This window comes from Nothobranchius furzeri, chromosome 2 (assembly GCF_043380555.1).
Source record: "Nothobranchius furzeri strain GRZ-AD chromosome 2, NfurGRZ-RIMD1, whole genome shotgun sequence".
NCBI classification, from domain to species: Eukaryota; Metazoa; Chordata; class Actinopteri; order Cyprinodontiformes; family Nothobranchiidae; genus Nothobranchius; species Nothobranchius furzeri.
This window is the reverse complement of record NC_091742.1, coordinates 100045591-100057642: the sequence shown is the minus strand read 5'-3', so window position 1 is coordinate 100057642 and position 12052 is coordinate 100045591. Positions and strand designations below refer to the sequence as shown.

Genomic DNA, 12052 nt, shown 5'->3' with positions numbered 1-12052 from the left:
GACCAGCTCTATACCCTTGCAAGGGTGATGGAGGGGGCATGGGAGTTTGCCCAACCACTCCACATGTGTTTTGTGGATTTGGAGAAGGCTTATGACCGTGTCCCCAGGGGCACCCTGTGGGGGACACTCCAGGAGTATGGGGTGGGTGGCTTTCTGTTAAGGGCCATTCAGTCCCATTACCAGAGGAGCGTGAGTTTGGTTCGCATAGCCGGTAATAAGTCGGACCTGTTCCCGGTGAGGGTTGGACTCCACCAGGGTTGCCCTTTGGCACTGGTTCTGTTCATTACCTTTATGACAGAATTTCTAGGCGCAGCCCCCCCCCCCCTCCCCCACCACTTAAACCATCATAACAGCCCTAGACAGATGAAGAGATGAGGCATTCTGTATGAAAGACGATCATGTCTCCTGCCTAGTGTTGATGATCCAACAGCGGACTGAACCAGAACCGCTCTGAACTCTGTCATTTACCATCTAAACACACACTGTTCATTATTCTTCCTCAGTAGCTTTTTTTCACACTACTGGCTCTGCCAGTTCTGTCTTTTTCAGGATTCATTAGTAGTAAAAACAAATCTCCCTTTTTTTGTATTTTTATTATGGTTTTTGTTTGTCTTTTTTTTAGTTTTGTTGTTCTTATAAAGCACCTTGTGAGCTTATCTTGAGAGACGCTATATACAAATATTTTTTTCTTCTGCCTAGTGGTATGCAAGCACATTATAGCGGTACTTGGAAACAGTTCATATTTCATTTCCCAGTTGATTGCTATCAGTGATTCGACAGCATTTGCTGAACCTTACTTCAAAATCAAAACACAACAAAAACAATGGACTGTGATCTGTATTGCCTAATTAATTCACAAAAGAATAATCCCACAGCTTTTATCAGTGATAATGGCAAAAAATGCCTAAGCCACAACTACATGAAAAAATCAGAACAGGACAACCGCACGATGCTGCGCTACTGAGAGAGGGCGTGAAGCCTCATTCACACTGAATACAGAATGCATGCAGAAGTGCTACGTGTCTGTGTTTAATTGTCCACCATCTGTACTTAGTTGTGTCATCAGAAATAAAGGGAATGTGGTTAATTTTCATGCTGAGCTGTCCTGTTTCTTGGAGTGACTCAATCATGACAAAGTTTGAGTTAAAAAAGATAACCGGTTTATTACAATCTAGTACATGTTAATACAAGCATCGGTACACCGGTGGAGAACCATGCAGCCCAAAAGTGGTTCCGTCTTTCCGGCATCTGTCCACTGCTTATAACTCTACAACAGCATCCCTAAAAACTCTGGTACAGGCACATTCCTAAGCCTGCTTAGAATAGCAAAATGCTATTGTAGGAGAATGGAGTCTCCACAGAGCCGCCTTGTAATTTATGACTTCTTGACAACAGTCCCAGCTGTCTCTCCACAGCCTTTAAGGTGGATTTCTTCTTACTGGCTCCAAATGAATAAAGACACATTCTTTTTAAGCTGCAGTTATTACAACATTGTATGCTATTATTTTATATACAGATAAATTGTTTAAAGCAGACGCCACCGGTATCTAACAGCTCTAAATTGCAGTGGGTTATGTACTACAACCATCATGTGCCTGTTGTCTGTTTCTTAAATACAGGAGGGTATAAAAGTTTTTTCTTAATCTTTAGGTAATATTTTGTTGTATTCAGAATTCATGAATGAACATCTCAAATGTTTGGTTACGGTCTGAATTTAAAAAACAAAGGAGATTTGAAAATGAAAATCAAAAGAAGAGGCGGCCCAAGGGCCAAAAACAGACTTTTCTTTTTTTTTTGGATATGATTTATTTGTAACTTTTTCCACAGTTACATCACATCCACATACCAACACACTAAAATAAAATAAAAGAAGGAAAAATAAAAGAAAGAAAGAAAAAAAACCCACTTATGCGCTGTAGTAACAAATAGACAACCAACGTGTGGCTATGCCGGCGGTAGCTCTACAAGGCCGAGGTTAAGTGTCCATATCGAGTGTCACAGATGTCATATGGTCTTGGAACAGCCTCCAAATTTTGGCAAAGTCAGTTTCTGAGCCCCTCAGAATGAACCTTATTTTCTCTAGTTTCATAAAATAGAGGGCATCTTTAATCCAGCGGGAGTAGGTCGGTGGATGAGGGTCTTTCCAACTCATCAGGATAACTCTCCTTGCCAATAGCGTAAGAAAGGCAACCAGATCAACAAAGTGAGAAGGCAAGGAGTGCCCAGCAGGTAACACCCCAAATAAAGCCGTCAGTGGGGATCGTGGAACTCTCCAAGACACAATAAGTGAGAGTGAATTAAAAATAGAGTCCCAGAATTTTGACAAGGCAGTGCAAGTTAAAAATATATGGGTAAGATTAGTTGGACCCTGATTGCATTTTACACAGTTGGAGTCTGTACCTGGAAATATTTGAGCCAACCTGCTTCTGGACCAGTGAATCCTAGGAGGAAAAAGCGGATTCTGGTCAAACGGTGAGTGCAAAGGTATACCCTGGATTTTAATGACACCTCATTAGAGACCAAATCTTAAGACAGTTTTAACTATAGTATTACTAGTGTACAAATGCGGGCTAACATTTGAAGGGAGACACAGAAGAGAGAGCAAAGAGGCAGAGTCAGATGTGGCCTCCTCCATTCGCAGCCAAATTGGCTCTGTAGATTTAGTTTCACACCAAAATAGCATTGTGTGAAAATTAACAGCCCAATAATAATACTGAAAATTTGGAAGGGCAAGGCCCCCCACGTCCTTACTTTTCTGTAGAAGGCTCTTGCACATTCTGGGAGGTTTTTTGTTCCATAAGAACTGCGAAATAGAACTGTCAAGAGTCTGAAAAAAACTTTTTGGAATGAACACCGGGATGCATTGAAAGAGATACAGGCATCTTGGCAAGAAGTTCATTTTAATACAGCTAATCCTTCCTGCTAAAGAAAGAGGCAGCATAGACCAGAGCTGCAAGTCTTGAGCCAACTGTTCCAACAGAGGGTCAAAGTTAGTTTAAAAAAGTTTTGAGAAGTCCTTGGTTACATGGATACCCAGAAATTTAAAATGTTGCGAGACAGCCTTAAAGGGGAGACTAGAAAGTGGGTATGCCGTCGCAGCTGAGTTAACCGGAAGGATTTCACTTTTATCAAAGTTAAGCTTATATCCGGACATCTGTCTAAAGTCCCTCAGCAAAGATAGAATTAGACATGGACTTATCTGGGTCCGACATAAAAATCAATAGATCATCCGCATACAACGACACTCTGTTGTCACAGCCGCCCCGTTGAATGCCTTGCATGGCACTCGCCCTAAGGGCTGCCGCCAATGGTTCTATTGCCATTACAAAGATGGAGAGCGGGCACCCCTGGCGAGTCCCGTGACCTAGGGAGAAAGGCTTTGAGTAATAATTATTGGAACGAACTTGTGCCAATGGTGAGGTATACAATAGTTTAGTCCAAGAGATAAGGGAGGGACCAAAACCAAAACGTTTTAGGGTATAATATAAATAGGGCCACACCACCCGGTCGAAAGCCTTTTCAGCATCCATAGATATGACCAGTTCCGGAGTGTCAGATGATGAAAGGGAATACAGAATATTAAGTAAGCGCCTCACTTTATGGTATGGATGTCTGGTCCTGACGAAACCTGTTTGTTCTGGATTAATAATTGAAGGTATCACCAATTCCAAGCGTCTCACCAACATTTTGGCCCAGAATTTAACATCTGCACACAGTAAAGAAATAGGGCGGTAGTTTCTACAGAATCGAGGGTCCTTACCTTTTTTTGGAATTAAGGAAATTGTAGCTTGTCGTAGGGTAAGCGGTAGGATTCCAGATTCAGATGCCTCTTTAAAAATGGCAAGCATGAGGGGGGATAATTTGTCAATAAAAGCCTTATAAAATTCCGATGGAAAACCATTGGACCCTGGACACCTTCCACTTTGCATGGACATAATTGCAGTTTTAATTTCACCAGCAATAAATGGTTTATCTAGGTGCACCGCAATATCTGGGGCAACTGTCGTGATCATCAGTCCATTGAAAAAGTCATCAAAATGTGCGTCACCAGGCAAATTATCAGACGTATAAAGAGACTAATAAAAGTCTCTAAATCGATCATTAATTCTCTGGGAGTCAGCGGAAAACCCATCAATTCCAGAGACCTTGGAGATACACTGCCCAGTAGAGGACTGGCGGATACAGTGGGCAAGGACTTTAGCTGGCTTATCCCCAAACTCGTAATAACTATGCTTGGTCCTGGTGATTAACTGGACAGCCTCATCAGTGGCCATATAATCGAATCCAGAGTTCTTTATTAGAAGCTCTTTCACCAGATCAGCCGAAGGGGACTCTTCACACTTAATTTGCAGCTCTGATATAGTGTCATAAAGAGCCTGCCTCCTCCAGGAGACTACCATATTTTCCGGACTATAAGCCGCTACTTTTTTCCCACGCTTTGAACCATGCGGCTTATAATGAGGGGCGGCTTTACTGAAGGTTTTCCTTCACCTGCCAGGGGGCGCTTTAGCAGAAAGTGAAACAGGTCAAAAGTGGAAATCAAAGAAAGTGCTCATTTTAATTTAGCACATGCAAGCAGCCGGCACGATGAAGGATTTTTTTCAAATACACACCCCCTTATCATGGAAACACGTATGAGTTCATATGATGCCGCATTTAAGTTGAAGGCCATCAATCTGGCAATAAAGGAGGGAAACAGTGCTGCCACACGTAAGCTTGGCATGAATGAATCCATGGTTCGGCGCTGGAGACGGCAGCGGGAAGAACTCATTCAAGCCAGCTTCACCCTGGTATGATGACAGCAACACGAACATCTGACATCGCCACAGAAAAAGTATGTGACGAAGCTCTTCTGAGGCTGTTCAACTCCGACACTGAAGAAGAGGACTTAAATGGCTTTAGTGCGCAAGAGGAAGATGAGAGCGAGTGACTTTTCTGGTAGGCAAGTGTGTTTTATTTACTAACCAGGCATGTTCTGTGTGCTGTTTTTATTTTCTAATCATCCAGGGCTTATTAATGCTGTGTCAGCGCTGCTCTTTTCTTCTAAACATGATGCAAATTACCGGTAATAACGTGTCAGTGCTGTTTTTATTTTATAACCATCCAGAAATATGAATGCTATCAGTGCTGTTTTCTTTTCTAAACTTGCAGGCACGTTCACCCGTGTTTAAAATTATTTTTAATGAATTAAAACAACGAAAAACTTCCGTGTAGCGTCTTTCTGTCTAATTATCTTATGTTACGGCCATACATGCGCTGTGCGCCAGAGACCTGCATGTGGCTGCTGCCCCGCGGCTTGAATTTGAGTGTGGCGTGTGGAAAACCTTTTTATTTTTTGCTGGTGCGGCTTATATTGAGGTGCGCTCTATGGTCTGGAAATTACGGTATCTTATTTTTATAAGCTGTGTACGCAATTATCTTCCCCCGTAGGAAGGCTTTACAAGCTTCCTATATCGTTGCTGCCATCACATCTGGAGTTACATTGGTAGAGATATAAAAATCAATACTCTGATTTATATATTCAACAAAGTCTGAATTATTAAGTAGCGAAGGATTGAAATGCCAGGGGAAGCGCATTATTGGAGTATCCGGAAATGACATGTCCAAAATAACTGGAGCGTGATCCGATATCACTATAGTGGCATAATCACAATGGTTAACTGAGGAGAGAGGTTTTTTATCTACCAGAAAGAGGTCAATTCGTGAAAAGGTTCCATGTACATGAGAAAATAAAGAAAATTATTTGTGGCAGAATTCAGATGACGTTAAGACATCCAGAACTCCATATTGCTGCATAAATGTTTGTATTGCTTTTGCTGATTTAGATATAGGACTTGGTTTAACTGAGCTGCGATACAATGCTGGGTTAAGACAGCAGTTAAAATCACCGCCCATGATAAGCTGGCCACTGTTCAAGTTGGGAAGTGAGAAGAAAAGTTTCTTTAAAAAGTCCACATTATCCTAATACGGTCCATACACATTAGCTAGAACTACTTTATTTCCTTCTATTATACCCACAACAATAACATAACGCCCATTGGGGTCTGACACCACCTCCGTGACTGCTTGAGGGATATTTTTGTGGATTAAGATGGCTACTCCTCAAGCCTTTCCATTAAATGAAGAGTGGAAAGTTTGCCCCACCCACCCACAACGCAGTTTTAGGTGATCTGTCCGTTTTAAGTGAGTTTCTTGTATAAATGCAATTCTGGTATTTAAAAAATTTAAGTGATTGACAACCTATCTCCGTTTCACAGGAGAATTTAACCCTTTAACATTCCAACTAACAAATCTTAATGTGCCGCTGTGTGCGGATGAATCATTAGAACTCAGCATGACCGTTCATGAAATAAACAGCCCTCATACAAAGGTACAAATAGCAAATAAGCAGAACGCTCCACAAAAACCACATGTACACAGACGCAGCACATAAAAATGGAAGAGAAAATAAAATAAAACATGGAAATGATAATAGTTGTTGCAAAAGACAACAACATCCCCTCTGATAAGCTAAGCTAATCAGCATATTGTAATTCTTCCTTTTTGTATAGCTCTCCTGCTCCCGCGCAGGGGTCCTTTAACAATAAACCGATCGGCAAAGTTCTGTACATATCCTTTTCAATCTGGTAGGAAGCTTAATGTTCATATATAAGTTCACACACACAGCCAACAGTCAAAAAACGGCGAACCCAAAGATTGAAAATTACATTACCCTCTTAACGGCTAGGTGGTCTCAGACAGTTTCTTGATGAATTTCTCCGTCGCTAAGGCTTTCTAACTTTCTTCTAAATATTTCCTGCAAATTAGCAACAAAATAGCCATTTTCGCTCTGAACCGTTCTTTGAACATTGTTTCAGCTATTATCAAGGATATAAATGTTACAGATACAATAAACATCACTGGCGCTTAGCTCACCTAGTAAAACGTCGGACTCCCGTGCTGAAGATTCGGGTTCGATTCTGGATGTGAACATAGTTTATTTAGTTTCGTTTTTACACTAATGGCATATTTTTTTACAGTAGGACGCCCAAATTTTTATTTGAGACTCGCCGAACAGCATTGCATTCACAGATAAAAAAGATGTGGGTTCAACATTCACTTTGGAACAATTTTTCAAGAGCATGCAGGAGGACTGACCCATCTTAAATCTTTGTTGGCTGCGCTGAAGAGAAAGGTACAGAACCAAATTATTTAATTAATTAGCTGCGCGTTCTCCTGTCCTCTGTCCTCCGGGCCACACACACACACGGGACTGTCTCAGCTGTTATTTTTGTTAAGGAGTGTGCACGTACAGCATGCGCGCCTCGTGCACGAGCCTGAGGGGGCAATCGCGAGCATAAAAATTCAAAACTCCGTAAAGTCCCTTTAAGGTTGTAAAAAAACTAAATAGTACATTTGGAAGTACTGTTGTTCAATAAATCCCTCAAGCCTTGTGTGGATGCTCGTATGCCTCTTTAAATTTGTCTTTCGGCTAAATCTTTGTCCACACAGCTCACAGGCAAAGACTTCTCTCCTGTGTGGACTCTCATGTGACAGTTTAAACTATTTTTACGGCTAAATCTTTGTCCACAGAGCTCACAGGCAAAAGCCTTCTCCCCTGTGTGGACTTTCATGTGACAGTTTAAATTATTTTTACGGCTAAATCTTTGTCCACAGAGCTCACAGGCAAAAGGCTTCGCTCCTGTGTGGACTTTCATGTGTGTGTTTAAACTTGCCTTTTGGGTGCATCTGTATCCACAGAGCTCACAGGCAAAAGGCTTCGCTCCTGTGTGGACTCTCATGTGATCATTTAAACTTGCCTTTTGGGTACATCTGTATCCACAGAGCTCACAGGCAAAAGGCTTCTCTCCTGTGTGGACTCTCATGTGTGTGTTTAATTGTGACGTTTTGGTGCATCTGTATCCACAGAGCTCACAAGCAAAAGGCTTCTCTCCTGTGTGGACTTTCATGTGATCGTTTAAATGTGACTTTTTGTTACATCTGTATCCACAGAGCTCACAGGCAAAAGGCTTCTCTCCTGTGTGGACTTTCATGTGTGTGTTTAAATTATTTTTCTGGATAAATCTTTGTCCACAGATTTCACAGGCAAAAGGCTTCTCTCCTGTGTGGACTCTCATGTGGTCATTTAAATTATTTTTCTGGCTAAATCTTTGTCCACAGAGCTCACAGGCAAAAGGCTTCTCTCCTGTGTGGACTTTCAAGTGTGTGTTTAAACTTGCCTTTTGGGTACATCTGTATCCACAGAGCTCACAGGCAAAAGGCTTCTCTCCTGTGTGGACTTTCATGTGTGTGTTTAAACTTACCTTTTGGGTACATCTGTATCCACAGAGCTCACAGGCAAAAGGCTTCTCTCCTGTGTGGACTCTCATGTGTGTGTTTAAATTATTTTTATGGCTAAATCTTTGTCCACAGAGCTCACAGGCAAAAGGCTTCTCTCCTGTGTGGACTTTCATGTGTCTTTTTAAACTTGCCTTTTGGGTACATCTGTGTCCACAAAGCTCACAGACAAAAGGCTTCTCCCCGGTGTGGCCTTTCATATGACGAGTTAAACTAGACATTTGGCTAAATCTTTTCCCACAATCATCACAACTAAATGATTTCGGTTGTTTCTGGACTTCTCTGCATGAGCCTCCATGTTGCTTCTCTTTCACACATTTTGTATTAACCGAACACTCTGAAGACTTTACTGCTGAATGACTTGTCACTCTCACATGTTCCTGAAGAGACCACTTGTGGAGGAACCATATACCACACACAGGGCAGCTAAAAGATTTGCTGACTGTCTTAATATCTGACTCCGAAGACTTGTTCTCATTACAGCCATGGTCTCCGCTTCCAGTTTCAGGCCCAGAGTCTGAATGCTCAGAGTCTAGATTCAAATCATCTTCATCTTCTCCACTAACTTCAATCTCTGAAGAATCAAATGTCTTTTCATTAGGGTCCAGATCTAGGTTTTTGCTAGTTTCTGCTCCTCCACCAACTTTTGCTGTCATTTGCCCAGCCAAGCTACTGGTTGGGACACCTCCGTCTTTCATTGGATGGTTGTGGAAATGTAAGAGCAGAGGTTTCTCATCCGTCTCTTCTCTCTTCCTTGAAACTGCAGTGAAACAAGCAGAAATATACAAAGGAAAAATATTCAGTAAAAGAGAAGACAAAATACCTAGGGGTGTTTTTGTAATCAGTAATATTCATAACCAATGTTGGTAAACACATTACTATTTATGGTAATGCATTACTTTAACAAATAACTATGAATCTAATGAGTTGCTTTTAAGTTCAGACAACACTATGCGATTTGTAGAAGGAAAAAAATGCTATCTGCAAATTCTGATTAACGCCTCTCAGAGCCGGTCAAACCAGCCGTCCGTCGCTGCTACTGTGGAGCCTAGAGATACCCTGACAGCAGCATCGTGTCGGCCCCTCCCTTCCTTTCCCTAACACTGTAGACGCGCAGTGGCAAAAATGTAAACAAACATATCTGAATCAGAATCAGAAAGAATTTTATTGCCAGCACTCCAGAGCATAGGAACTTGACTCCACAGTACAGCTTGACCAAGATTACACACACACATATAGACAGGACAGATACAGGCAGACCGCGAGAGCAGCCATAACAGCGCCGAACGTTTACTCCGTGAGAGTGCTGTAAAGTTTGTTTCCTACAACGAAATCACGGCGAGGAGGAAGCTCGTTAAAATGCGTCAAAACAGTAATGTAATACGTGTTATAAGAAGAAACTGTGGGTGGAGTGAGGTGAGATTGTAAGGCACGCTGCAGAAATAAAAACACAGAGCATCAACACTCATCTGTAACCCATAAAATAATAATGAGCATCATGCTGCCAGATCAGCAGCTTGTGATGACAGTTAGTTCTGCTCACTAGGTCAGCTGACCTTAATCCACAAGATGGGACATATGGCACTAGAATTCCAGATAAAGAGCTAGGAGCAAGGCCATTTAAACATTTGTAGGCCAGAACCAAATTCTTAAATTCAACACAGAACTGAACTGGGATCCAATGCAGAGAGGCTGGAGTGATATGATCAAATCGACAAGTGCCAGTCTAAAGATGGGCTGCAGCATTTTGAACTAGCTGCAGCCTAGCAATACATCCATGATCAACACCCAAGTAAAGACTATTGCAGTAGTCTAAACAAAATGCATTAAATGCATGAATAAGCTCCTCAAAATGATTCCTCATCAAAAAGGACTTATAAAGATTCTTTAGGTGAAAAAAGCATACTTGAACCACATTATTGACTTGAACATCAAATTTAAGCTGAGAATTCATCTTAACACCCAAATTAGACACAACATCCTTTGCATCGTATGAGACTGAGTAACTACAGGAGCACCACTTGGTGCAAACATAATCAACTCAGTCTTAGACTCATTAATCTGGAGAAAATTACAACCCATCCACAATCATTAACCTCACAAAGACAACTCAGAGCTAAATCCTTAGCTTCAACAGGAGCATAGACCTGACAGTCATCAGCATAAAGATGAAAGCCAAGCTCATATTTCCTAAAGATGGCCTCAAGAGGGAGCAACTATAAATTGAAAAGCAGAGGACCAAGTACAGAGCCCTGTGGTACCCCATATTTCAGGGGAGCATCACTTGAGCAGAAGCTACCAATCTTAACAGTAACATACCTGTCAGACAGGTAGGAACTCATCCAGAAGAGCGCTGAACCAGAGAGTAGGGCTGCTCAATTAATCAAATTTTAATCACAATTACGATCTGAGTTTTGAACGATTATACAAACAAAACAAGCCAATTATTTGCTCCTCCCACTTGCGTTGCCCTGAGTTGCAAATTAAGTGCTCCTCCCACAGTGTTGCCAACTTAGCGACTTTGACGCTATTTCTAACAGCTTTTCAGACCCCCTTCTTGACGTTTTAAATCTTAAAAGTACCTAGCAAACACCTCAGAAACATCTCTGGTAACCCTTAGCTACTTTCTGGATAACTGTCGTTGACGTTTCCTGCAGGTTAGCTTAACACTCCGCCTGCGCTCCGGACAGTTCTTCAGGACATTAGGAAAGGGAATGATGTAGTGATGTGTCCGTCGCTAAAGAAACGGCTCTCGGAGCCAGCTCCCTGTTGGATTAACCAGAGTGAGTGACACACACACCGCACCTGCGGGCTCCTGAGCCGCTAAAAACGGCTAAATGTGCGCGTGCGGCGTGCTAAACACACGTGCAGCTTGCCCCGATTGCTGTGAGACCGGGTTGGGGGTGGGGGGTGCAGCTGTGGCTGGGACAATTATTACATTAACTGATGGACTTGTAAATAAATAGTTTCTAAATAAGGTTGAAATAAGTTCCTCACGCTGATAAATAATCTCTCTGAGGACACGGTGCTAGTGCACGCTCCTACAGCACCTTGACACTACTCAATAAATGTTATGCAACATTTTGTGAACATCAATTTATTTGCATTTATTTGTTATAAATGCCACTGTATAATTCTTGCTGTCAGTATTTGCAAGATATTGGTATTTGGGTCTGTACTGGTTAGACTTAAATGAGTTAAACCAAGGTCTATAGTCCTTGGGTCATAGACTATGAGCTATAAGTATATTGGTCTTTTTATACTGGGAATCAGGAGTTATTTTAGTGATCATCTTGTTTCTTATTTATTTTGTCCTGATTGTGCCCTGAGCAATTTTATGACTGAATAAAAACAAATAAAATCAACATAATTTGAAAAATCGTCTTAAATAATTGAGATCACAATTTCAGTCACAACAATCGTGATTATTATTTTTGCCATAATCGAGCAGTCCTACCAGAGAGACCAAAAAACTTCTCCAGTCGATTGAGAAGTATAACATGATCAAGAGTATCAAAAGCAGCGGTCAGATCTAAGAGTGATAAAAAGACTGTCACCCACATCAGTATATTTGTAAATATCATTGACCACTCTCATAAGTTTCAGTACTATGCTTTGTTCTAAAAGCTGATTGAAAAACTTCTAAAATGTGTTATTATCTAAATCAGTGGTTCCCAAACGTATTTAGCCGCTCACCCCCTTCTATGTCCCGACC

General features: G+C 41.5%; 1 protein-coding gene across 2 annotated transcripts in view; it reads right to left on the bottom strand.

Annotated features, from left to right (window-relative positions):
* Nucleotides 1-1143: 1143 nt before the first annotated feature.
* Nucleotides 1144-12052, bottom strand: part of LOC107374653 (oocyte zinc finger protein XlCOF6) — a 27847-nt gene continuing 16938 nt past the window's right edge. For both annotated transcript variants that reach the window (XM_070548478.1, XM_070548479.1), the window contains one exon: nt 1144-9097. In XM_070548478.1, the coding sequence (XP_070404579.1) occupies nt 7455-9097 (1643 nt within the window). In that variant the 3' untranslated portion in view covers nt 1144-7454. The remainder of the gene's footprint in view (nt 9098-12052) is intronic.